This window comes from Colletotrichum karsti, assembly GCF_011947395.1.
Source record: "Colletotrichum karsti strain CkLH20 chromosome Unknown Scaffold36, whole genome shotgun sequence".
Classification (NCBI taxonomy): Eukaryota; Fungi; Ascomycota; class Sordariomycetes; order Glomerellales; family Glomerellaceae; genus Colletotrichum; species Colletotrichum karsti.
In genome coordinates, this window is record NW_024065936.1 from 58,066 (window position 1) to 84,150 (window position 26,085).

Below are 26,085 nucleotides of genomic sequence, written 5' to 3' on the forward strand. Positions count from 1 at the left end.
GACGCGACTATGTGCGTATGTGCCGTCACTTGCGGGAGCTCCGTCACTTACTACATGGCGTGGCGCCTGGAGACCCTGAACCGCCAGTTCCAGCGCGTGATGGTCTGTTTGTTCAAGGAAGTTGAACGCGCTTATGTGTGAGGGAATACCACGACGAATACATGCTCGCATACCGCGGCACATAGGGCGACGTTGAGCACGATCAAGACACAGCCACAGCCGCACATGGTGACGACAGCAACCTGAACCGATGTCAGCAATTCTGAGCTACACATAGCCCGTATCAACGTATCGCGGCTTACAGATCTTGAAATCGTTGCTTGTGATGGACGGAAGACCGGGGTCATCAGATTCAGCCCATATCCGATAATGAAGAAGACCCAAAAAGGGGCGCCATCTGGGGCTGGGGACTCACATTCGCGGCTGCTTCTCTCTTCGCTGCGGTGGATGGTGGGGCTACACTGATACAAGTGAGCTATGCGGCGCTCTGGAGCTGTCTGTGAACCACGAAGGCAGAAAAGATGATGCTTTGTTTGGTGCTCGTCTACAGTTGAAGGAGATGTTGCAGGAGGATAGTATTTTGTGTGCTTAGGGCTAGAAACGGTAATCCGAGTTAGTACTCTGACGTCAAGTCTGGATGAGTAGAGCACAGTAATTTTTATGTCTGGTGCTCACGTAACTAGCCTTTGATCATGCTCAAGAGTCTGGAGGATAGAACTAGGTCATCGGAATTAAAATCGTGCGGTCCAAGACGTGGTGTCACAGAAGCATCAGAGTTGTCTTCAGGAATCTATTCGGGATATCTCGACGTGATTTTTGGGGTGGTCTATGATCATCAAAACCGACATTAACTCCAATACCAGTCATCCTTTTTTCCCGTTTAGTCCTCGTCCCAGTTCTGTCCGGTAGGTTAGCAGACTGTGTCACCAATGCATCAATAAGTCAACTCACAGGATTGGGGCCAGGAGGCTTAGGGCCACCTGCTTGGCGAGCAACGATAATCTGGTCAACAGACAGAACGGTGCGGGCCGCCTCGGTCGCCAGCTTGATAGCCCAAGACTTGGAGACCAACAGGTCGAGGATGCCCTCGTCGCGGGCGTCCAGGGTGCCACTGCCGTCGTCGTTCTAGGAGAGTTAGCGTATGCCAAGCCACAATCACAGTGCAGGCTTACCTCGATATCGACACCGGTGGACCAGTCGTCCTTCTTGTGGTGCGCCATGTACAGTCTGCTAAGAACCTCTGTGGCGTCCAGACCGGCACTCTCGGCAATCGTTCTGGGGATGACCTCGAAGGCCTCACCGTACTTCCTGATCGCGTATTGCGACAGACCAGGGGTCTTCTCACCGAAAGCGTTCAGCCTCTCGACGAGCTGGGTCTCGGTGGCACCGGCTCCGGGGACGAGGCGGGGGTCTCTGGTGATGGCCTTGACGACGTTGACACCGTCATCGACGGCACGCTCAACATCGTCGAGGTGGTTCTGGGTGGCGCCTCTCAGGACAATGGTTGCTGTTCTCGTGACCTCGTTCTCTTGTCTGAAAACGGAGACACGGTCACCACCGATCTCGAGGGTCTCGACAACGTCGATGGAACCCATCTCGTCGGGCATGGGGGCGCCCAGGCGGGCAAGAGGGGTGGCGCCAACGACCCTGCAGACTCTCCGCAGCTCGAACTTGCTGAGAATCTTGATGACGAGGATGCCGAATCTGTTGAGGTAGTGCATGGCCAGGTCGCCGACGGTGGAGCCGGCGATGACCACCCTGATACCGACGTCGTGGAGCTCCTTGATGGCGGCCTCGAGCTGGGACTCCTCGCCCTTGGTGAAGTCCATCATCTCCTTGGCGTTGTGAAGCAGGACGGTGCCCTTGGTCTCGGTCTGGGTGGTGTCGATGGGGCAGGAGAAGACACCGACCTTGGCCTTCTGGGCCTTCTTGATGATGCCGTCCGGTGGCTTGGGGAACACCATACCCTTGACCACGCGACTTTGTTCCAGGCTGCCGCCCATGATCTTGACCACTCTGATGTTGTCGACGTTGAAACCGACGGGGTTCTTGGGCAGGACGGAGAGGACGGCCTCGGCGACCAGCTCAGACAGGAAGTCCTCGCTGCCGTTCTGCTTGCTGGCGACGACGGTGCGGATGGCCTTGCTGAGCTCCTCCTGGGACCGGATATCCTCCACCTTGTCGACGGACAGCTCCTCGAGGGTGTCGAGGGCGAACTTTTGGGCGCGCTCGTAACCGGTGACGATATCGGACGTCTTGAGGCCCATACGCAGCAGGTCCTCGGCTTTCCGCAGAAGCTCGCCGGCCAGAACGATGACCAGGTTTGTGGCATCGCCCATCTCCGACTCTTGCTGCTGACTGGCCATGACGAGGAGCTTGGCGGCGGGGTGGACGACGTCGAGTTCTCTGAGGATGGTGGCGGCGTCTGAGGTGAGGATCATCTTCTGGAGGTGGTTGATGACGATCTTGTTGCGGCCGTAGGGGCCCAGAGAGGTCTGGACGGTCGAGGCGATGGCGCGGCAGGCGTCGATGTTTCGCAGGACGGCTCCATCTTCGGAATCGTAGCTGTTGCGAGGGGTCAGTCGGTGACGGGTGGGATGGCGGGGGAGCTTCTCGACGAGATACTCACTTGTTGTAACCCCCCTTGAACAAGCCCGCATTGGGGGCGTTGGGGATGTTGAGAGACATGGTGGACTGACGACCAGATGCGCTTCGAGAATCGGAGATTTGTCAGTCGTGCCGGTCGTAACAACGGTGTAGGAGTACCCTTGGTGTTGACGATGTGGTTGCGGGAGCTCCTCCAGGCTCAAAAAAAAGTCTGGGTGCACTGCAGCCTTGGTGGGTTGAAGTGGGAGATGACCAATCAGGGCGTCGCAGGCGCGCTATTGATCCGATCCGGCGCGACCAAGCCTGGATTTCGGGATATCTTCAGCGGCGTTTTTTTGTTTTTTGGGGCTGTTTTTGTGATTTACCTGTTATTGAGGTGCTTATCTATGAGTTATTGTCAATTTTCACTTTTGACAATTTTCCATGAATTTCCAGTGCAATATTCCACCTTCATCACGGCCGCGGTTCTACGACATTCCCCCAGGGTCGCAGTTCCTCCAGGCGGGCCCCATAGCAGGTAGTGGGTGCTATTTGGTCACCCCCCTGGCCGGTGGTCCACCCCCCCTGCTGTGAGACAACAGCTGCCAGCCTCGCAGTCCCAGCTGGCGCTGACACTGGCTTTGGCGCTGATGCGATTTGCCGGTTGGTTCTGAGTCCTGACGACAATCGCCCATCACGGTCGCGCGTTTGCCTCACCACTTTCTCCAACCTGTCTGGTCCAGATTCACTTTTCCGAGCAAGCTTCAACTCAATCTTTCTTTCATCCTTTGGACGCACTCAGCTCGTGCGAAAATCTTGTTTCGAGTACAAAACCCCAATGGCTCCGCAATCCGGTACGTTCGTCTCCCTCGATACAAGCAAGCACAAGCACGAGCAAGCAGCAGCAATCAACTGCCACCCTCGCAAAAGCTCCGCTTGACATCCGCTGCGAACCCCATCTCCATCCCGCCGCAACTCAACTCCTCTCTCCCCCCTACCCGTTAAAAAAAAGCCAAAAAAGAGTCCCCCGTTTTATCCTCATCACGAATTACATACACAACGCGAGCCGCGCTACCGCCGGGACGTCGTCGCAACAGAGACAACAATGCCTCCGAAGAAGATCATCAGAGCTAATCCTCCCGCGATCGACCTCTCAGCGATCCCGCCCTCCCTCCCTCCCTCCGTCGAGGAGGCGTACCGGAGGAAATGCATCCAGCTCAAGCAGCGCACCCTCGAGGTCGAGGAGGAGAACGACGCGACCCGCGTGCGCCTCGCCCGCATCCGACGACAGATTGAGAAGCAGCGCATCGAGCGCGCCTTCCTCCTCGAGCAGCTGTCCAAACGCACCAGCGCCAACGTGGAAGACTCAGACGGCAGCCCGAGCCCGCCACCGACTGTAGGCCCTCCGCCAAGCCCACCTCGACGACAAAGCAGACTGCTGACACCATCTCAGCCGCAAGAGAAGCCTCTGCGTACGAAGCGCGGCCACCGCAAGCCCTCCGTCCTCGCCGAGATCGACTCCGCCGCCGCCAAGAACAACTCCCCCAACCCCAACAGCCAGAACGCCGCCACCGTCTCCCCGAGCTCCGAGACCTTCTCGCATACCCAGAACGCAGGCGACTCCCAGGCCTCCGCCTCGGCCCGCACCAACGGCGTCGCGAAGCCCCCCAAGCGCCCCGGCAACGCCTTCGAAATGTACTGCGCCGACAGCCGGCCCGCCCTCGAGGAGAAGAAGGTCGACGACGCCGACGTCAACATCGACGAGGAGCTGGCCCGCGGCTGGAAGGACCTGCCCGAGGCCGACAAGGACGAGTTCCAGAACCGCTCCGAGCAGGAGATGGCCAAGTACCAGAAGGAGAAGGACGCCTACGCCGCCAAGAGCAAGAGCGCCGAGCCCAAGGACGACCGCGACAAGACCCCGCAACCCGCGCCGTCCCAGGACGAGGACGTCGAGATGACCAACTACGACACCGAGGAACAGGAACAACCAGAGGATACACCTGCGGCGGACGACAGGGACGACAAGGACGATAAGGCCGACGACTAGATGTCCCGTTGGAGGTCCCGTTGGGTTCCCTTGTTCCCCCAGCCGGGGGATGCACATTACTACTAGGCGTTCAGGACTTGGCGGGTAGAGGAATGGTTTGTTTGTACACTATGAGATAAAATAATCGACTCCTAGAACGGAGCGCTTGCGGCTTTCTTATGCTCTTTTCTGCCCTTTTGTAGCGCCGTGAAGCTCCCTTTCTATGCGATCAACTGAACCCCTTGGTGTCCTGTGTGTCCTCTACGTCGATTACCTCCCATCCCTGATTTTCCCATCCTGAAAGAACACGAATTGGAACCTAGATCCGGCGCCTATAATCCATGTTACTAATCCGATGCGTACAAGTCGACCACGATGTTGATGGCTGCGACGACGATCTCCGCCGCGATGAGTACAATTACTGTGCAGTGTTAGTCCGTGTCATCTGTTCACTGCCACGAGACATACCAATCCATTCGAGCTTCTCTCCGTGTCCGTGGCTGAGCTGGTCTTTGAGGACGGCCAGCAGGTCCGCGATGACGTCGAGCCGCTCCGTCAAGAGACCAACGCGCTGGTCCATCTCCAGGTAGCTGCGGACGGCCTGGTACACCGGCTCCAGCTGCGGCTCGACCCAAAAGAGCTCGGGTGTGTCGAGCACCGAGCCGTTGAGGTGGATGTTGATACGCAGAATGAAGAGCTCGCCAATCTGCATGTTGATTTGGGTCCGGCTCAGGGCGATCTTGCCGGTGAGAGCGATTTGTGTGGGGATATCTTTACATGTGTCGACTGTCGAAGCTATCAACTCCTCGAAGAGGGACGTCTGTGACGGATTAGCGATGTAGAGCACACGCAGGCAATGAGACACACCTTGACACTCTGTGCTAATGCGTGGGAGATGGCCAGCTTGGTCATGTAGTTCCGCTTGTCCCGCAACGTGATGAAGTCGTTGTATATGCGGGCCTGGTACTCCCGCGTGTAGTAAAAGTTGAAGTGCTCCGTCTCGACGTCGTCCGGCGCCAGCTTCTCCGTCTCGAACTTGGCAATCTCCTTCAGGAACCGCTGCTCCTGGGCCAGCGACATGCCCCATATCACGACGACGCCGTAGTCGAAGAGGAAGACCTCGGGCGTGTGGACCTGGGTGTCGAAGTCGGGGTTCGTCTCGACGAGGGCGTTCTCGTGGCCGCCGTCGAAGCCGTCGGCGAACCCGGAGTCCTGCCTGCCCTCCGAGTGCAGGTCTATCAGGTTGTCCCGGCTGAAGCCGTTGTCCGAGACGTCGCCCGTCGAGTGCCGCCTCTCGTACGCCTGCACGGGGTCCGGCTGCGCGCCCACCCTGCGGTCGTGTCTGTTCTCGACCGTCTTGGTGTAGTCGTACGCCGAGTAGATGCACTCGTCAATCAGCTTGGGGTTGGCGCCCCTCGTCTTCCCCCGCCCCTTGAGGAACCGCATCAGGCCCTCCATCTGGTACTTGTTCGCCGTGCAGTACGCCGTCACCCTGGGCAGCCTGTCGCGGTCCGCCTTGCCCAGCCGCGCGGCGTCCCTCCGTGCCGTGGGGTCCTTGATACGCGTGTACTGCGAGTACACGTCCCTCCCGCTCTCCTCGTCGGGGCTGTCCTCCAGCTCGGGGGCGGGCAGCAGCTTGAGCTTCTGCGCGTTCTTGGTGCTCCGCTGGGGGCCGATCTTGGGCACCAGCTGCGCGGGCATGCTCGGGACGGCGCCATGGCTGTTGCGGCGGCGCAGCTTGCTGTTGATGGAGGCGATGGCGGAGCTCTGGCCGCCGAGGCTGGTCGAGAGGGCGTTCTGGCTCGTTCGCGGGCGCGGGAAGTCCGGCTCGGGCTCTATCGTCTTGGACACGGGGTTCGGGTTGAAGGTGACGGTGCGCGACGACTTTGGGCGGTTCTCTGTCGTCGGGAGGAGTGGCGTGTTCTCGGTGGCCGAGGCCGAGCCGGGTGTTGTTGTTGTCTGATCCATCGCGTAGCTTTTCCTTTATTTTTTTCCCTCCTTCCGTGCTTTTCTTTCTGTCTTTCTCGCTCCAGGGGGGTATCACAGAACACAAAAAAGGAAATCTCGAAAAAAGTCGTCAGACCCGGATGATGGAGAGTGCTCGGATCGGATCGTGTTATCGCATGTCGCAAGGGTATTCTGGAGATGCCTCAGCTCAAAGGTGCCCAGGGGAGGGAGGTCATTGCTTGTGCAAGCGACACAAAAACTGCTGGGTCCGGCTGGTGCTGGATTTGCACCATGTCTGATGACGTCCTCAGTTTTCACAAACCTCCACCGTACCAGGGGCCGGCCACAGCTGTGGGCTCCTGTATTTTGCGGGGAAAGCTGTTTTCGGTGCGCTAATTACCCGTCCATTGGCGGTGCTGCTTTTTCGGCTGAGGACCTTGAGGCACTCCCTGATCCGTGTTCCTCTTGACGTCTCCAGTTCTCATGATGAGCCTCACATCATCTCAACACCGTATTCCCAATGAGTATCTATATAGTAAAGTATTATCAATTGACGGGATGGGAGGTTACGGGCTGGCCAGCATCTCAAAGCATCCGGTTTGCAACTTATTTACAATATTGTCTGCTGCAGCCGTCGTTGACGCCGTGGCTACTCCTGTCATCACTATCATTATGGGAGTACTTCTCTCATAATTCTTCATCATTCATAGTGTTGACAGCTGTGAGGGGCTCAACAGCGAGGTCGATGACCTGACTGAACATAAACGCATCTCCTGATTCGCAGCAGCTCCCCTGGCAAGCGCCAACCTGGGGTTGCAGCTGTCGCTGCTAGAGCAACTCAAGTTGCATGACAAACATGCGCTACCACACTCAGTGCCTAGGAACGTGGATGACAGCGTCGATCGCTACCATTCTCACAATACTCATCGAGCTGTTTCAACGCCACGGAACATCACATTATTCCGTCTACCGCGGCTCAAGCAGGACGGCTTCATCATCGTTTACTACAAAGTTTCGTTTAAATCCAGGTCCCGAGCTGGAAACCGAAGCCGAGTCAGATTGTTGCTTCCACACACCTCTGCACGAATCACCATCCAAAGAGAGTTGAACCTTGCGCATGTCATTACAATGGGCCACATAAACAACGTTATTATTCAAACACGAGACGCACACCTCTCCGGTTGACTTGCCGCTACTCCAGGATCTTCGTCTCAAATCTGAAGCCAACATCGTGCAATCGATCAATGTATGGTTGACCCAAGCATGCGGCCGTAAAGACACCACCCGGCAAGTCGACATCGTCCTCCAGCAGCGTTGATGCGGCCTGGGCCAACAGCATACCGGTCACTGTCCAAGTCAGCACTCCTTCACATACCAGCCATGCGCGAATGCACTCACAATAATACATGCTGCCGGTGTACCAGGCGCGGCAGTATGCCTGAGAGCCCGCAGCCTTCGACTCCGGGTCCGCAAAAGCAATGCCACGGTACTCGATCTCGTCCTTCTTCGCCAACTCCTTGTCGGGGCCCTGGCCGGGCTCGTAGACGAACCTTCTGGCCAGCTTCCTGAACGGAGCCACCGTCGCGAGGAGCAGGCCGAAGAACGCCAGCGCCCAGTGGATGGCGACACCGTGGAGGTAACTCTTCGCCCTCATGTACTCGTGGAACGAAAAGTTCGGCCCGTAGAACTGCTTCTCCCGCGAGGCCACGGACGCCATGAGACCCCACGACCTCTGCACGATGGGCGTGTCCGTCATGCCGGCGACCGACGTGGTCATCAGTCCCAGGTTCGGCACGTCGCGCAGTCCCACCAGCCTGGTCAGGAAGGACGTCTGCGACCGAACCTTGTTGCGGTTCGGGACCGGGGAGAGAGCGTATGGCTTGTGCTGCGCCCTCACCTCCGCGATGGAGAATGACTCGAACAGGCCGAGAACCGTGGCCAGGGTACCGCCAGACGGAGCTGAACTATATCGTAAGATTCGGCGTTAGAGCGACGTTCTGTCAAAGTTTCAGGGCCGGGGCCACCACTTACTCCAGCTGGTGAATGGAGACCGTCACCGCGCCCGTCTTGGCCAGCAGCTTTTCGCGGAGGACTTTGGCGAGGGACCAGGTGACGAGGTCTGGCGGCGCCGACTCGATGCCGATCTGGGGGAACATCATCGCGCCCGTCTCTTGCGCCGCGCCCTCGTACTTGTTGATCATCGTGCCGGTCCAGGGCGTTTCGCCGGTGACGTCCATGTAATGCGTGCCATTCTCGGCGCAGGCGCGGAAAGCGTACTCGCCGTATTGAGCGTAGGGCCCGACTGTGGTGATGAGAATGTATGTCTTCTTGACGAGGCGCTCGAGGTCTTCTTCGTTGAGGCTGCAAATCTCGATTTCTGTGATGACGGTCAGCAACCGGTATGCTGTTGATGGGCACTAATAGAAGCTCGCCAAGCCCGCATGAAGCCGCATGAAGGCTGCAACCCCTCGACTTTTCATTCGACTGCCCTCGCCACACCCGTCTAATTGTCCAATCCTCATTCTTCCAGTCGTCATTGTGATAAACACCAAGGGACGATGGAGGAAAGTCCAAGACGCTTGGCTCGAGGAAATCCGGGGAAATCAGACACTCATCTGATATGAACAAGAACTCAAAACCCTCCGACTTACCAGGCTGCACTCTATCAGGATTCAGCTTCTTGCACTCTGCAACGACATCTCGAAGCTTGGACTGCGACCGGCCTGCAACCGCCCATTTCAAATTGGATGGCAGATGCGTCGTGATGTGCTCCGTTACAAAGGCCCCGGTATATCCTAATGATGAACGTCAGCTCGCTCTCGGTATCATCAAACTACAGCGCCGCTTCATTAACACAGCAACTCGCACGTACCCGTTGCGCCGAAAACGACCAGATCGTACTGGCGGCCGTGCTGCTTAATTGGCATCCTGGAGATTTCACTCGACAAGTATTGAACGAAGAGAAGACGGAGACGAACGAAGACGGTCACAGCCGCTCAAGGTGCTTAAAAGTCTCAGACATCTCGAAGAGTTCATGCGCGGCGGCGGCGTCGTCTTCTTTACATATCCCGGCACGCCACCGAAAAGTGGCACCCCCCGCCGTAGGTAGGTAGGTATCCCTTTAGACCTTCCGGCCCCTTTCCAGCACGCAGACGATGATCCCTCACCGCGGCCGTTTCGCGGGGACCGATTGGTGACACATTCCACACGCTGCGGCCGTTGGCAGCGCAAACCTTCTGGTGTAGCAATACGGCGATATCGACTCGTAAGGGCATCTGGCCCGCCGCCCGTCCTGCCTCGGCACCCCAGCGCCCCCCTCGCGACGTCCACCCGGACGCTGTGCTTTCCAAATCCGGCCTAGAAGGGCCGAGCGGACAGCGTGTGACGCCGATCTCCCGGACTGATTGAAAGCTCCGTTTGAGGCAGAAACCGGTGCAACCTCGCAGGATTCCGTCGGCGGGGGATGAGAGACAGCTGCCGGTCAGGTGACATAGCACGTGCCCTCGCTAAGGGAGCCTTGACATCACCGGCGAAGGGCAGAGACACCCGCCGAAGTTTTGCCTTTTTTCTCGAGTGGCCCGTGCTCCCAGCCACGCGCACACAGAAGTCCAGCCCTGAAATTCAAACCATCTCACAAAACTTTTTAGAGCAAGCCGCCTTGGGAGGATCCAAATCTCGCATCGTCGCACTTCAAGTCAACGAACCCGTTCCCCCAACACATCGACAAAATGGCCAAGCGCACCAAGGTTCGTGACCGTCTGCAATTAACCCCCAGGAGGACCGGCTTCGTCGAATTCATGTCATGCTTCGGATATCCCTACCCCGCCTCGACGACGTCCGGTTTTGCTCCATTGGTGACAGTGGAAGGTGAGGCCTGAGCTGGCATCGAGGGTTTGGGGAAGGGGAGAGAGTAGTCTTTCGACTGAGCGGTAGACCGAGAGAGCTTCAGACCACGAATCCAGAACGAGAGAGACGACCGACACGACCACGCCGACACCGACATGGCGCATTGGGACGAGTCTTCCCACAGAACTATTCCGACAACGACGCAGGATTGACGACAACACCGAAGCGTCTTCTGAACCTCTTGCGCCAAGTTTGGACGATGAACGTCATGCGCAACCCCGCAACTGGCTCAACCTCTCGACGGTCTCTCTCTTCACTTCGTGGTCGAAAGCTCTGCGGGAATTACGTCTACTCGCCAATAGCATGACGGATATTGACGAAGCCATGATCCTCCGACCGACCTCACCAGCAGATGGCTAACAACCCTACAGAAGGTCGGAGTTACCGGCAAGTACGGTACCCGTTACGGTGCTTCCCTGCGTAAGCAGGTGAAGAAGATGGAAATCTCCCAGCACGCCACCTACACCTGCACGTTCTGCGGAAAGCCCACCGTCAAGCGCCACTCCACCGGTATCTGGAACTGCAAGGGCTGCAAGAAGACCGTTGCCGGCGGTGCCTACACTGTCTCGTACGTTGAACCCCCCAGGTCGCGATGATCTCTGAACGGCACACACTAACGCGAGACCCAGCACCCCCGCCGCCGCTGCCATGCGCTCTACTCTCCGTCGTCTGAGGGAAATCGCCGAGGTTTAAGGATGGGATGAAGGATGTTGGACGGCTTCTGCTTTGCATTTTCGGGCGGTGTATGGGAAAACCGGATATTCATGTCTACCCTGACGACGGACCACAACGGAACGGGTCTTCGGTCAGCTGCCAGAGGGACCACTTGGTCAGCAATGAAAAGAACTTGACGTACAGCAACGTCCCCTCCCGCGCTAACGTCCTGATGAGTCTGCACGCCTGCGAGGCAAGTCGTTCCGTGAAGTGATGAACACCTTGGTTGGGGTTCGAGAGTGGAGTTGGGCATGGACAGAGTCATCGATCCCGTCACCCAGCCGCGTGGTCACGACTGGTCCGATACGGCGATCTGCACTGCTCGTCATAAAGAGGCATCCACGAGGCTACATACGCGTTGGCAGGCCTCGACGCTTTTGTGCCCAACCGAGACAGGCCAGGCCACCACGTCCCGCTGGGTGCCTGCATTGGACTGCGTCCGAGGCGAATCGTCCCACCAAGGTTCTCACGCGAGGCTACCGGTGACCCTATTTGCCCACAGTTGACACCTCGAATTAGAGTATTGCCGAGACAGACAAACGAGTGCACACAGTACGTAGGGCGCTGCCACGTTGGATCGGATATTGAGTCATCCAGGTGCCCTGGATTTACAAGGCGCGCACGCAGCTGGCAGGGTCAGGCGGCCAATGAGACGCGTGACTACGACGATGGAAAAGAGGACACCAGAGACACGGCGGGTTCGCACCATGTAAGTCGGTGTGTTCTCGTTTTCACCACGTCCCTGTTCTCCGATAAGAGACAACGAGGGACGCCTAATCAAAGAGGCCGAGGGTGAGGAAATCAGGAGACGAAACGTTCGTAAGTCGAGATGAGGTACGCAAAGTAGGCAATTTTGAGGGGGGCCGTCGTTCCCCTTGCGGAATGGGCCGTCCACGATCAAAGACACATGGGTTATAAAACGCGGGCCATCCGCTTCAATTTGCCCGTCGTCCCTTTCGAACCCTCGCTACGGTGTTGGAGCAATTTGCAAGGCAAGGGAAAGACGGGATCCCGACTCACGCTGATTTTCGTGGTGGCCGGGAACGAGCGGCCGGCGACCGGTATCAAAAAAGCCAAGTTCGAAGTTCGCTCGGGCGCACCAAGGAAGAGACGGACTCTGGGGGCTTGGGGTCGCAACCTGACGCAGCGAGCCAGCACCCACCAGCCAATCTCGTGGGCAACCCTTTCCGCGGGCGAACGAGTCGAGGGGCGTGAAGGTCTCACGTGTACCTTGCGTACTGCGGCAGCATCAGCATCATCATCATCGTCGTTATCCGCGTCTACCTTGGCTTTAATTCACGGTAAAGTAGGCTGTGGCTTTCCATGTCCCGCACGTACGCCCGCCCCCAACTCCCGAGTCTCCCCCATGATTGATGAGAAGATCCCATTTTTGGAAGCGGAGAATGGCACTTTCACGGTCGACCTGACCCATTCCAGCGACGTTAGTATTCACACCCTGCGCCCCGGCTTTTCCTCTTCAGCCATCTTCTCGTTCCGCCCTCGATTCGACTGCTGCCCATTGTTCCACAACCCGTTCTCAACCCTTCCATTCTGGCCGTCACCCCTTATTGTCCCGGGCTGCCGTTGCCGACTTTGCGTTTCAACCCGGAATACCACCTCCCACCTCCTTACGTCGAGAGGCACCGCCTTGGGTTGTGGATTACACCTGACAGGAGTGTCTGACGTAAACGCCTCACTCGCGCGCGCACACCCCGATCTCACTCTCAGGTCGCCTCGATCCAGAGTCCAGACGCATCACGCAGAAGAACAGACTAAACATCACTGCACACATCTCACCTTGCGGCGTATAGATACCTACCCAAGGTATCCGTATCTCGCGCTCAGCTGGCTCGAGGTACCTGACCAACTGACGTCGCACAAGCGCACCCATTCAAGGTGGTTGACTCGCCCACTTAGCTTGCTACAAGCACTACTACCACCACTGCTTTCTTTCCCCCTTCCAACCACCTTCTATTCGTCGTCCCCCAGTCTCAGTTCATTCCGTCTTGGAGGGTGGCCAAGAGAAGCAGAGAGGTGCCAAAAGAGCTAGGAAACCGAGAGGAGAAAGGCCCGGCAGACGCAACGCAACACGACGCAACGCCTCGCCGTCGCCGTCTGGGGTGGTTCCAGTTCCAGTTGTCTGCCGCCAAGTCCAGCAGGTCTAGGTACGTATCAACTCTCTTTTTGCTTCGCGCTTCCTGACTTGCCCGATTGGTGAGGTTGCCGAGGAGCAGTGCCCCATTCACTCATGACTTGCGTTACTGCGCACCTTGGTGTTTGGCCAGGTGAGGTGAGGTGAGAGTGAGTGAGTGAGCGAGGTGCTGCTGCTCGTCGCCGTTGACTTGCCGCCGCTGTTGATGCATCGATGCAGAGATCCTTGGGGGTATGTGCTTTTGCAGCGGCCCTAGTGGGTTAGTGTCCGATGAGAAGGACGTCCAGCGGTGGTGGCAGGCAGGCCATGAGGTCCCTGTCCAGACTCCAGACCGCAGGACCACGGTCTCTGGCCCTGCGGTCTGCGGTCTGCGGTCTGCGGTCTGCGATGTGTGGCGCACTGGTGCATGAAGCCGGTCCCGTCGTTGATTGGCCTCGCTGGAGTCCAGCTGCAGGTCTGCGCTAAGCTCGCAAAAAGCCGCTTGGGGGCTCTGGGCTCTCCAAACTTTCCCTCCTACAATTCCAGTTCTGAGCAGAGAGAAGTCCATCACGCACGTCGATACTGATACCGCGGTACACCTGTCAGCCAGCTGGCACCTGCGGTTACCCTCGCCTCAGAAGTGCGAATCTCGTCTCCTCTCGCACTGGGGGGGCTCTCCCAGCAGCTCTTAATTCTTTTTTATTTTATTTTTTGGTTTCCCTTTCAGTTCCAGCGGCGAAACATCCCCGAACCGGCTGACAGTTCCCTCCCGCCAGAAACATAGCACACGGCACCAAAACCAACCTTGCTCCGTCAGTCAGTCAGTCTGTCTGTTCTGCCTGCTTGCCTACCTACCCACCTACCTTCCATTTCCTCTTTTCCACTCTTCAGCAACAAACCCTTCCCAGCGCAGCAGCGTGTGCTCCCAGCACTACCAGTCTGTCACCTCAGCACCCAGCACCCAGCACCACCACCACCACCACTGCGACTCGACCATCTTTGCCGCCCACCTCACTGCCAGTCAGTCAGTCCACGCCCGACGACAAGGCAAACCGTAAACATTTTGCAGAGAACAAAAACAGCCAAATTCGACGTGAACTTTGGTGCACTTCAATAGCCATATATTGGCCTCTCCCTCCTACGAATTTTATGAATTCACCAACTTCCAAGCGATACTACCACAGTTGCCACAATGACTGAGCCGGATCAGTGCATCATATGCCTGGAGTCGCTGCAGCCCCCCTCGTCTCAGCCGGACGGTGCAAACGGGGCGGGACCTACAGCACCATCAACAACAAAACAACAGGTCTACCAACGCATCGACTCCGACATTGAAATCCTCCAAGACGAAAACGACTACATCGCTACTCTCGTCGGCTGCAACCATGTAGTCCACGATCGCTGCATCAGGAGCTGGGCAAAGAACTCAAACACCTGTCCCATTTGCCGCACGCCTTTCAATGAGGTCAGTCTATCATCTGAGCTCAACGGTACGTATCGCCTGAACCATCCCACCACCCTCACCACCGCGACAACAGCGACTAACTCGAGAATTTACAGGCCCTGCCGTCGACTCGTACGCCGTTCAGGATAAGAAGCAGGAGCAGGAATTCGACATCCACCGCTGGCTCGAAGAGAACCCCGAAGACGAAGAATCGGAGCCCAGCGTGGCATGCCCCGTCTGCGAGTCCTCGGATCACGAAGACGTCCTGCTCCTCTGCGACGGCTGCAACGCCGCCTACCACACGCACTGCATCGGCCTGCCTGAGATCCCCGAGACGGAATACTGGTTCTGCTTCGAGTGTTCCGACAACAGCGCGGGCCGACCTCGTCCCGCGGGCATCTCCCAGGGCTCGGTGCAGGAAGCCCAGGCCATCTCGCAGGCCATCGCGCAGGCTGCACGACCCTCCAACAGACGGAATGTCTATGCCCGCCGGGGCTTCCTGCGCACCCAACTTCAGGCCAGAAACGCCAGGCGCGAGGCTAGGTCTCTCGAGTGGCAAGGCGCCTGGGACCGCATTGCGAGCCGCATCTATGATGCCACCGAAATCGACCTCGATAACCACGAGGAAGACGACGCATTCCAGAGCTTCCGCCGTGCCCAGGCACAGAGGGAGCAGATCCGCGAGCTGCAGGAGCATCGTGACTGGGAGCAGCGTATGAGCATCGCCAGCCGCATGGGCGCAAGAGACGTCTTCGTTCGGAATATTCGGCCTACTGTTGGCCATCGTCTGGACGGTGTCCCCGTCGAGCCGGCGCAGCCGCCACCGCCGCCAGCCCCGGAGACGAGAGAGGAGCAGCGTGCTTGGGGTGCACTTGAGCGGGCTCGTGAGACCGAGGCCACCCCCAACACCCGGAAGCGAAAGTCGAGATCCGTCACGGCTTCCCCGCAGGAGCCCGCACAAGAACCCGAGCGTAAGCTGAAGCGCCCTCGCACTCGCCGCCTGCCTTTGCAGGGAGAGGCGTCTGCCTCCGCCTCTGGCTCCGGGTCGGCCTCTGGATCGGCGTCTGGATCATCAGCTTCGCCTTCAGCGTCAGCGTCAGCTTCCGCCCCCACCTCCGTGCCACCGGCCCTGTCATCGCCTGTAACGATATTGGCGTCGAGGCCTGTCGCTCACAGCACGACGAACGCGGCGTCTCGCCGCCCTCAGTCGCCCATCAACACGGAGCCCGGCCCCTCGTTCCTCTCTTCGCTGCTCAAGGAGGTCGAGATGAGCGCACCGTCGGAGGACGAGACCGCGCGGAATTATTTCGGCACTCGCTCTGGTGTCGACCCCTCGTCTCCCGTCACATCCCCCTCACCATCTTCACGAAACTCTCCCCGGGCGCTGTCCCTCACACCGCCACCCCACCCCCGGCCTAGTTCACCTACGCTGTCTCTGAGCTCTTACGTGGAGCCAAGATTCCCCAAGGCGAACTACTCGCCGACTCGAGCTTCGGGAGGTGACAGCAGCGACTCGGACAGCCGTACGAACGGCGCCGAGATCCGTCAACCCCGACCTCAGAGACCTGTGCGCCACCGAGCCAACCTCTCGCGGTCGCAAGACTCGTCGCCCACACGACCCGCCATCACCCTCGAAACCAAGGAAAGAATTAGCAGCATTGTCCGGGCCGCACTGAGGCCACATTACCACGCGAAGGAGCTCACGTCTGAGCAGTACGCAGACATCAACCGCGACGTTTCCCGGAAGCTGTACGAGGGTCTGCGCGACCCCCTGGCCCTCGACGAGGATGCCCGGAAGGCGTGGGAGAAGAAAGCCGCCAAGGAGGTGGCCCGTGCGGTTGAGAATCTGAAGGCTTGATCGAAGTCACGAACGGAATGGGCATCTGGCGTTCATGGTGTTTGGCAGCGAACCACGCGGTTTGATACCCAACACTTCATCAAAGTGGCTTTGAATTTTTCTCGGCTTGGGACCGATTGCTTCTTTTTTTTTTCTCGACTAGGGTAGACCCGATTTGTATCTTAGGGGGTCTCGCATGACTCGATTGCCCAAATGTTGAGGCACTTGTTTTGGACGGAACTCGAGACAAGCAGCAGAAGCTTCTCATGTACTGTAGATAGATGACGAATGACGAATGGACGGACGTGACGAACTTAATGCCTATGAGCGTATAATTGACGTCGTGACCGACTATGATTTGGGCACAGTTAGCACACGTGAACCCTAGCGAGAGAGCAAGAGGGCAGAGCAAAAATTCGAAGAGTGCGCCCAAATCAAGGCGTGGCTTGTGAGCCGAGGAAAATCCATCGAGAAATCCTCACTCCGGGTCCAGCTTGGACCGAGATTTTCAGCAACCAGCGGTGTGTGGAGCTGAAATGTTTGCAGTATCTATCTAACAGTGAATCCCAGTAGGAAAGATGCAGGCGCTGCTAGCGAAAAAGACTGCTTTTTACTCTGGGCACTCGAAAAATGATCAGGACGTTCTGGAGGCGGAACAGGTCTTGACGATAAGGAAATGGTGCCGTAGAGAGAAAAAAGAGAAGAAAGGAAGAAAGTCGGCGGCCCGTTGGGAAAGATAAAAAGGGCTCTGCGGGCAGAAGGTCCACTGCTCACGTAATCGCGTCCGGGCCGTCTGTGCTCCTCTGCCAGGTGGACCGTGCTTCCATCGGAGGGACAGAAGCTCGGCGGCCTTAGGTAAGCACAAACGACGACAGTCTGTCGCGGTACGTATCGCGGCCGAGCTTGCAGCAAAAAAGTTCAATCCCATCTGGAGATCTCGAGTGAGGTGTTGACGAGGAGACCCGGTACACCCACACATCCAGCATGGCGGCCACAAGCAGAGGCGCATTCGCCGTTCTAGGGCGTCTTCAAAGTACGTCCCGCAATCGCAGTGCTTGCCATTGATCAATTGACTGACCCGTGAACCGCAGCAGCATCCCCCAGACTCTGCCGGCAATGCGCTAGAGTCCAGATCAGAGCTCCCTTGCGGGCCTACTCAGGCGCCGCCGCCGCCGCCGCATCGACGACGACGACCACCCCTCCGGGCCCCCCGAACCCGCCCACCATCCCCCCCGAGCCCAAGCCCGCGGCCCCGAAGGAGGCCGGCCCCGGCGGCTACCGCATCAAGTCGGGCGTCGTGGTGACCCGCGCCCCGCTCCTCACGCGGCCCCTGACGGACTTCGAGCAGGCCTACTTCTTCTACCAGAAGCGCCTCAACGAGCGGCTCGCGCTGCCCTTCATCACCTCGGTCTACTTCAAGCCCGACACGCCGGCGCTGATCGACTGGAACATGAAGGTCAAGGACCGCCAGGGCACGGTGGCCAAGGAGCTGGGCGTGTACAACGGCAAGGCGTCCAAGGCGTGGGACGACGAGCTGCTCGTCGGCGACGGGCTGAGCGGGCAGGACGCGGCGGTCGACCTGCTGCTGAAGGACGCCGTGATGCGCGTCAGCGACGACGCCGAGATCATCCCGGAGGAGGACCGCGCGCCTCCCGAGAAGCTGCAGCCGCGCGCGAGCGAGGCGGACGCCAAGGGGGACAAGACGAGGCTGGACCGGGCCATGGACCGGACGCTGTACCTCGTCGTGAAGAAGGGCGACGTGTGGGAGTTCCCCGCGGCGGGGCTCAGCACGCAGGAGAACCTGCACGAGGTGAGTTCGCACGCGCCCGCGGGAGAGAGAGAGAGAGAGAGAAAACGTGTACTGACGACGAGCGAACAGGGCGCCAAGCGTGTGCTCGCCAACACGGCCGGCGTGAACATGAACACGTGGATGGTCGGCCGGAGCCCGGTGGCGCACCACGTGCCGGAGCCGGTGGTGAAGGAGGACGGCGTCGTGGAGCGGTCCAAGACGTTCTTCCTCAAGTTCCGGATCATGGCGGGCCAGGCGGACGTGGCGGCCAACAAGTACGGCTACGAGGCGTTCCGGTGGCTGACGAGGGAGGAGCTGAAGGAGACGCTGCCGTGGGAGTACTACCACAGCATACGCAACATGTTGGCCGACAGGTGAAGAAGGTGAAGATGAAGAAAAGAAAATGGCGAACGAGAGAAGACTCGCGGGTGTGGGTTTTGACGTGGGATGAGACGCGGGGGAGGAGAGTGTAACGCTGTTGTATCATAGATGAACTGTACAATCAAATCTTCACTGGGTTACGTCGACGGGTGGGTTGGCTGTCTTGGTTTTGGGATCGTCTGTTCTGCTGGTTGAGTGATGTGAGACGGTGGAATTGGTTCTGAATGGTGGATGCGGTGTGGGTTCGTAAGGTCGAGGTGGTCAAGGAGCCGCCCCTGACTACGTTATTCTCGTGATGCTCTTGTCGTTTCAAACATAGTTCTGTTTAAAAGAACACGGCGACATCAGCGTCTTTACAACGCCAATGAGAAGACCCGACAGCCACTCGCGATCCCCCTTTCTCTTTTGCGAGTCCGTTTAGGCGTCTTTCGCAAGTGACCAATACTGGCGTAGACTTGCATTGGTATCATGCTCGTCTTCATCGTGTATGTGAACTGTTGTCGTATGCTTTGGAGGAGCTTGATCAGTCTGCCCGATCCTCTTTGCCAATAGCAACAGACAGCAACAGAACTGTTCTCAACGGTGGTGACATCAACCCGGCCAAGGCCGTACAAACGTACGCGGGCGAGAGAATCTCAATTATAGAGCCTTGGTGGTTGGTCTTGGATAAGACTGTATTATAAGATTAGACGTTGTTGGTTCACTCACTTGAGAAAGGGGTTGGATATCCGTCACGGCAGATCATGCACCATCTGTGCCCTCCATCGAATTCAGTGTGTATTGATCCATCGATGTCTCCTTAAGAAGGCGAGGTTGCCCAAAGATGTCGTTGACTTGGGAATCGACATCCAAGTCCAATATGGATCGCAGATGCCTGGGTCGCATCGCATACTTGGGCCAGTGACGAACCTTTCCCATAGTAGTAATTTGAACTATGAGTGCGGCAGAAGCTCCCATGCTCGACCTCACCTCGAGCCTCAGGTCCAACAACAAAGGACGCCTCACCTCACCTCGTCAGCCCCACCCGCACCTTGATGCCTCGCCGACCACCCACCCACCCCTTATATATCCAAACTCTTCTTCGGTCTTCAACAATCCGTGACGCAGCGGGACAACTAGGCGCTTCGGCGAGTTTGTCTCTGAACGTCCCGGCTCACGGGTGCGTGGGTTCGATTCCCACCGCCGTTAGCAAAATCCTAGCATCGTTACACCTGAGGCTGGTAAGAGTCTCCTAGGCATTTTCATAGGTCCTTCTGGACTGAACTTTTTGATTTTTTGGCTTTTGATTTTGTTGGTGTTCCTGATGATGGTGTGTACTGTCGTCGCTATATGTTTTGAAGGAGCTCCGGTATGTCTAGGCGATGTCATTATCGCGATACCCTCACAGTCCTTTATTTCCCTTGGACCAGAAGCAGCATCACCTTGAATATTGGAGTTTGGATAGTATTTGAGAGATTGGTTATATTTAATGATGGGCAGGAACCCACTGCTTTTTTCTCTTGCGTTCTTTGAGCTACCGATGATTAACGTTCTCAAGACAGATAATTCATATCTTCCATAGACCGAACGGCCTTTTTGTTGTTAGGTGCACCTCATATAGATGGATGGGCTTATGATTTCTCATTGTGTTGAGTGCTGGGCATGGCACCCAAATTGTGTTCTATGTGCAAAGTTCTTCTTCAAGATGTTACAGGATGTGTTTTTTCCCTTTTCCTCGTAATACGCGATAGCCACACTTTTTTCTGTCCTGAGCCTCCATCGTCTTCGTTATCATTGTCGTCAACAAATCCTCTGCCTCATATAGTCGACTAAAAAGCTCTTTGCTTGCTCTCCCAACTACCACCCACACCTGCCGCCTCAAACAACATCACCACTTCATGCGGGTGGCAGTCCACCAACCGCCACCATGGAGGTCAACATGGAAAATTTCTGGCAGCAGCTGCCGAGAATATTAATCTCCATCGCGGAATCGAACTTCGTCGCCATCGACGTCGAAATGACCGGCATCACCGACAATCTGGCCGACGTGGCCCGGAAGCAAAACAATCATACGCGGCAGGGCCTCTACGAGGCCGGCAAGCGGATCGCGTCCACCTACAACCTTTTCCAGCTCGGCCTCACCTGCGTTAAGTCCGACGGGGGTAACGCGGCCCCCTTTCCCCCGACGGACAACCACTAACGCACGCAGACGATTCGTACAAGACGGAGACCTACAGCTTCTACGTCAGCCCCCTGCTGCTCGAGGACACCAGGGAAGACGACTTCTTCGCGCAGGACGTCGGCAGGAACCTGACGACGTCGCTCAGCACGCTCAAGTTCATGAGGCGGGAGGGTCTCCAGCTGGAGAAGATCCTCGACGACCCCGTGCCGTACCTCAGCCGCAAGGAGGTCCGCGAGGCGGAGGAGCGCCTGGAACGCCGGACGCAGAGGCAGCCGTTGAAGGATCATCCGTACAACGAGGACGACGAGGGGCTCACGTTCTTCAGCGCGTACGTGTTTGACGAGATCACGACGTGGTTGGGTGATCGTAGCGAGAATGTGAGCTGCCTCCCCTTGCGTCTCTCTTCGCCCCTTTTCTCTCTTTCCCCCTCTGTCATTTTTCACTTGTTCACGTAATTCTCCCACACGAGCGGCAGTCCGTATTCACTTCTGGCATCGTGCTGACAGGTTGGGCTTGACAGAAAGATCCAGAGATCAAGATTCGCATTCCGCCCTCGGAAAGCAAGAAGCGGAGCAGCGTGTACCACAAGATTGTTCGGGTGACTGCCAGAAACCTAGCTCCGCACATGAAGTGTCGCACGTGGGATTACGGAGCTACGGTAGTCATTTATATGGACAATTCCGACGAGGATTGCGAGGTAATGTTCCTTCTGACGGATCAAATTCTCAAACAGTTCTCAGCGTGTTAACCAATATCCCAGAAAGAAGAGCTTATTCGAAAGCGTTTCGATGATTCGCTGAGAAAGCAAACAGGTGCGTGATTCCCATTTCGTCTGAGGCAACAATAGCTGACTGGCGAAGGCATCCGCTTGATTATCGAGGCACTCGCCGGAGGGCGTTTCGCCGGTATTATCGACCCGAGTAGTATTGTCGACGCGCTGCGTTCATGGCCGGGCGGCATGACCGTGCAGGACTTCTGCAAAGAAGTCGAGGACAAATTCGGTTTCAGCGCCTATAGGAAACTGCCTCGACAGTCTGAACAGCCCTCTGAACATGGTCGACCACCCGCGGATAACAACAACTCTGGCTCATCCGACTGGACGCCCGGAGATGACAGTTCGAAGGAAGAGCTACTGGAGGGTTCAATGACACCTGAGGGGCTACACGACGGCTGGGCTACGACAGACGACGAATGGGCTACATCAAGTCGACGAAAAGTGACTAACGACTGGGCCACGGCAGATGACGGATGGGTCACATCCAGTAACGGCTGGGCTACCGCGGACAACGAATGGGCGAGATCGAATAATGACCGGAACATACGAAGCATGCAGAGTCCCGCCAGCCTTGGCGCTTCCTGGGAAGAACCCGCCGGGTATAACGAATCGGACCATTCAGTCGACGAAGAGTCAGAAGAAGCGCTGGTTTCGATGGTTGCAACCGCCCTCTGTAGCCTTGAAAGGCGTCTCGAATCGACACGTCCACCTATCGTCGGGCACAACCAGTTATGGGATCTGTTGTTTCTCTACCAGACGTTCATTGACGACCTTCCCGACTCTTCGGGTGAGTTCTTTGCCAATATCCATGAGTTGTTCCCCTTCATCCTGGACACCAAGATCATGGCAATCAGCCATCAGCCGATCGAAGGGGAAGATCCGTTGGCGGACCTGTTCAACAGATTCACGGTCAACAACGCAAAGCCGTACATTTCCTGGGACCCGTCGTATGGATACAGCCGGAAGGGCAACGTCCATGAGGCTGGCTATGACAGTACGTTGGCTCGCCCCTGATTCCCACAGGACTTGACTAACTCGACCAGGCTACATGACCGCTACTGTCCTCCTGCGTCTCGGCCACAAACTGGCTCGTGAAAGCGAAGCGGGCGGTGCTGACCAGCGCGAGACCTGGGACGAGAAGATGCGGCGCCTGTACAGCAAGGGCTGGCTGATAGCTATCGGTCGTGACCCCGACTGTTTCGGACCAGATACAGAGCCGGGTTTTGGCACATTGGCATCCTACTACTCGGACGACGATGACGATGACGATGTTGGGTCTCTCCACTGGAACCATCCCGTGTTCGAGGAATTTCACAACACTCTCCGCATAGGCCCCTCCACGACCGTCTTCCTTGAGAGACAATGGGCCGCTGACCGAGCTTTTCGGGGCCGCCTACCGCGTTTGAAGGACAGCGACGGGGAGGGTCTGGACTCTTGAGACGCGTAAAGTGGAAGAAAAGAACTTTGTATTACACGGCCACGACCTTTGCAATACACTCCACTATTATTAGTCCTGGTCGAATACCTCAATAGCGGTGACTACCGATAGGGCGATAATACCGAGAGAGGCAGCAAACTTTACAACACACCGTTATCACTACGTCGAATACTCAAGTTGTGACAATGGATAACAATGACAATGATAGAACCAACGAGGAGGGGTAAGGGCAACAGTGGTAGCGAGGAGTAGTTGCAAGACGCAAAAGCCGTGGCCATGATCCTGGTGTTGCGACCCCGCCACGATCGGATTGCGGGTCAGTCGTTGTTCATTCCATTCTCTTCAGTGACAGTCCTCAAGGTGAACCAATTGGTCATCCCCTCCGATTGAATCTGCCAGTCTGCTTCATCCGCAGTGGATGAGGGGAAGACGAATTTCCGGCTCTCCGTTCCCGTGCCTCGGAAAGGCCTCGGGATAATCTGGGGAAACAGGGGCACGCGAACTCAAAGTTTTGGACGCGTTCTCTGTGACAGGTGATGGGGTCAATTAAAGAAACAATATTAATAGCCCAGCTAAGACGATGAAGATGCCCCGGGGCATCCCAAGTCGGGAGGGCGAGATCACGAAGATTTGAAATGACAGGCGGCGACAGCATGAGACGATCGTCTCTAAATGGTTGGTGATCTCCGCGAGGTGAGATGAAGCTCGGCCGGTCGTCTTGGGCAACCCCTGTTTACTTGCGCTCTTCCCCGATCGGGAAGCTGCACCCAATGAGGCGGCCGGACGCCGAGGAGAGAAAAATGCGACCTCGTGGAGGCTAGAGGGATACTTCACGTGTCTTGCATCCGTTGCGACGTCACAGGTACTCGCTTATCGTCCGTCCCCTCTCGTCTTTGGCGGTCAGCTGCCCAGGCCGCAGAAGCCGGGGTGAGCCCACCACCCTCACGGTCTCACGGTTGGCAGGCCCCGGCCTGCAGAGGACAAACCGAGGCTAAACTTTTGGTCGGGGCCGAAAAAGTGTAACCGTGCCTGTGCCTGTGCCTGGCCAGTGCCGAGCGGTAATTGGCCCAGCAGTCTCCCATTCCACTCAAGTCAGCAGGTGGCCCAGCTCCATTCTCCAGCGAAACAGCAACCAGCAACCCAGCACCACCACCAGTTCCAACCTGGAAGTCCACACCTCACCACCGAACACCGGCAATCCGAATCTAAACCACGCCCAAGAACCACATGTCGCGCCTCTCGTCACAGTCCGCCGGTGGCATTTGAGCAGGAACGCGTATGATGGCCGCCATTCTCCGCACCACCGATACATAACAATAAACCCCGTTCTTTTCTTGGTCTCCCCCTCGTCAATTTCCCTTCCGTCTGGGGCACGTCAATGCCGACAAATTGAGTTGGATCGCCCTACACTGCTCGTCCTCTAAATGCCCGCCAACATGTCGTCCCTCAACGGCTCCTACACGGCGACCTTGAGTCCCACGCTCGCCTCGTCCGAAACCGCTTCCGCATTCCCTCCGCACATGCTCTCGAGCTCCATCTCCTCGCTCTCCTCATCGACCTCGTCGCGCCACACATCTCAGATATCAAAGACCTACCGCCAGGCCTCCACCCTCTTCCTCACGCGTCGTCTGCCCGAGGCCCTGTCCACCATCTCGCCCTTGATCACCCCGCCGCCGGGACAGTCGGACGGCGCACCCACAGAACCCGCGCCCGTCGCGAGGGCCTCCAGGTCCACGAGGATCAAGGTCTGGAGCCTGTACCTCACGACGCTCAACGCAATCGTCGAGCTGGAGCCCGACGAGGGGAAGGATGCTTTTGGAAGCCAGGAGTGGCGATCGCTGTGCACAAAGGTTCGGGAGGGAGAAGTGTGGGAGGAGGTCGTCCGCAACGGATACCACGGCGTCGAGAGCGACGTCGACTCCGACGTCGTTATAAACCTGTAAGCGCCTTTCTTGTGTGTTGCCGCCGGCCATCTCGTACTAACAAGGACTCTAGCGCCACGCTGCTCCTAGCCCACGCCCGGACTCAAGAACTGAACCAGAAGAGGTTGGAGAGCTATCTCGCCGCCTCGACATCACCAAACCTGGATCTCTCACAGAGATTCTCCGACACGCCGTCGCCGTCCCCGCGGCTGAACAACCGGCACAGGTCGCCGGCGAAGGGGACGAGCGGCGCCGATACGCCGAGGGACCTGAATGCGAGGGTGAAGATCCTCGAGCTGTACACTCTTCACGTATTGCTGCGTAATAACGAATGGGACTATGCCCGAGAATTCATCAGCGTGAGCTCAGTATTAGACGATGAGCGCCGCGAGGCGTTCCTGCAAGCTTTGCAGAGCCTGCAGGAGGAACAGCAAGAAGCCGAGAGGCGAGAGACCGAGGAGAGACGCCAAGAGCAGGAGCAGCTGCGTCGCGATATCGAAGAAGCCAAGAAACTAAGGGCTGAAAACGAAGAGAGGGAGCGCAGGAGGCTAGAGGAAGAGCGCGCCAGGAGAGAAGGCACCGAAGTGGACTACGGCATCGAGGGGACGCCGAGCAGAGCAGGATCCAGCAAGGCAGGTTCGAGCAAAGGTCGCCACGCGAGAGCCGTGTCGAACGCCTCGGGGTCCAATTCAAATCCGAAGATGCCCGTCTCAAGAGCGAAGGGGAAATCACCGACCAGCCCGACATTCGGCACCAGGGCGTCGATGGTTGTGTCTCGGATGAAGGAGCTTATAGATCAGCTGGGGGCGTCGTTCAAGACGAACCCCATGTTGCTGATGCGGCTTTTAGCATTTATTTTGGGTTTGGTCGTCATGTTTGGACAGAAGAACATCCGAGAGCGGATACAGCGCGTGCTTGGTAATGGCTGGAGTAAGGTAAAGGCGACGGCGGGAATGGGAGTCAAGGTTAGCTACATATGATTACGACGGGTACCGGCTAGCATTGACTCTCACTGTACTATATGAATC

General features: G+C 57.4%; 9 protein-coding genes across 9 annotated transcripts; 6 read left to right on the plus strand and 3 right to left on the minus strand.

Annotated features, from left to right (window-relative positions):
* Window positions 1-131: 131 nt before the first annotated feature.
* Window positions 132-2,688, minus strand: CkaCkLH20_09789 (T-complex protein 1; the record flags this gene model as incomplete). Its single annotated transcript, XM_038892504.1, has 4 exons — window positions 132-242; window positions 952-1,125; window positions 1,173-2,565; window positions 2,630-2,688. 4 exons carry the CDS (start codon window positions 2,686-2,688, stop codon window positions 132-134), a joined length of 1,737 nt encoding a protein of 578 aa, XP_038742071.1.
* Window positions 2,689-3,691: 1,003 nt separating this feature from the next.
* CkaCkLH20_09790 (hmg box protein) lies at window positions 3,692-4,633 on the plus strand (the record flags this gene model as incomplete). Its single annotated transcript, XM_038892505.1, has 2 exons — window positions 3,692-3,982; window positions 4,040-4,633. The coding sequence occupies 2 exons, from the start codon at window positions 3,692-3,694 to the stop codon at window positions 4,631-4,633; spliced, it is 885 nt and encodes a 294-aa protein (XP_038742072.1).
* Window positions 4,634-4,959: 326 nt separating this feature from the next.
* On the minus strand, window positions 4,960-6,580 carry CkaCkLH20_09791 (sporulation protein rmd1; the record flags this gene model as incomplete). The annotated part of the gene is made up of 3 exons (XM_038892506.1): window positions 4,960-5,033; window positions 5,081-5,432; window positions 5,480-6,580. 3 exons carry the CDS (start codon window positions 6,578-6,580, stop codon window positions 4,960-4,962), a joined length of 1,527 nt encoding a protein of 508 aa, XP_038742073.1.
* Window positions 6,581-7,751: 1,171 nt separating this feature from the next.
* On the minus strand, window positions 7,752-9,486 carry CkaCkLH20_09792 (saccharopine dehydrogenase; the record flags this gene model as incomplete). Its single annotated transcript, XM_038892507.1, has 5 exons — window positions 7,752-7,906; window positions 7,958-8,523; window positions 8,591-8,936; window positions 9,211-9,354; window positions 9,432-9,486. 5 exons carry the CDS (start codon window positions 9,484-9,486, stop codon window positions 7,752-7,754), a joined length of 1,266 nt encoding a protein of 421 aa, XP_038742074.1.
* Window positions 9,487-10,287: 801 nt separating this feature from the next.
* Window positions 10,288-11,158, plus strand: CkaCkLH20_09793 (60S ribosomal protein L43; the record flags this gene model as incomplete). Its single annotated transcript, XM_038892508.1, has 4 exons — window positions 10,288-10,426; window positions 10,612-10,751; window positions 10,837-11,033; window positions 11,095-11,158. The coding sequence occupies 4 exons, from the start codon at window positions 10,288-10,290 to the stop codon at window positions 11,156-11,158; spliced, it is 540 nt and encodes a 179-aa protein (XP_038742075.1).
* A 3,344-nt stretch (window positions 11,159-14,502) lies between these two features.
* On the plus strand, window positions 14,503-16,612 carry CkaCkLH20_09794 (uncharacterized protein; the record flags this gene model as incomplete). The annotated part of the gene is made up of 2 exons (XM_038892509.1): window positions 14,503-14,800; window positions 14,871-16,612. The coding sequence occupies 2 exons, from the start codon at window positions 14,503-14,505 to the stop codon at window positions 16,610-16,612; spliced, it is 2,040 nt and encodes a 679-aa protein (XP_038742076.1).
* A 963-nt stretch (window positions 16,613-17,575) lies between these two features.
* Window positions 17,576-18,758, plus strand: CkaCkLH20_09795 (50s ribosomal subunit l30; the record flags this gene model as incomplete). Its single annotated transcript, XM_038892510.1, has 3 exons — window positions 17,576-17,624; window positions 17,683-18,401; window positions 18,471-18,758. 3 exons carry the CDS (start codon window positions 17,576-17,578, stop codon window positions 18,756-18,758), a joined length of 1,056 nt encoding a protein of 351 aa, XP_038742077.1.
* A 1,909-nt stretch (window positions 18,759-20,667) lies between these two features.
* On the plus strand, window positions 20,668-23,135 carry CkaCkLH20_09796 (uncharacterized protein; the record flags this gene model as incomplete). Its single annotated transcript, XM_038892511.1, has 6 exons — window positions 20,668-20,902; window positions 20,950-21,299; window positions 21,443-21,619; window positions 21,683-21,734; window positions 21,783-22,691; window positions 22,741-23,135. The coding sequence occupies 6 exons, from the start codon at window positions 20,668-20,670 to the stop codon at window positions 23,133-23,135; spliced, it is 2,118 nt and encodes a 705-aa protein (XP_038742078.1).
* A 1,424-nt stretch (window positions 23,136-24,559) lies between these two features.
* Window positions 24,560-26,037, plus strand: CkaCkLH20_09797 (peroxin 26; the record flags this gene model as incomplete). Its single annotated transcript, XM_038892512.1, has 2 exons — window positions 24,560-25,074; window positions 25,131-26,037. 2 exons carry the CDS (start codon window positions 24,560-24,562, stop codon window positions 26,035-26,037), a joined length of 1,422 nt encoding a protein of 473 aa, XP_038742079.1.
* Between the last annotated feature and the right edge of the window lie 48 nt (window positions 26,038-26,085).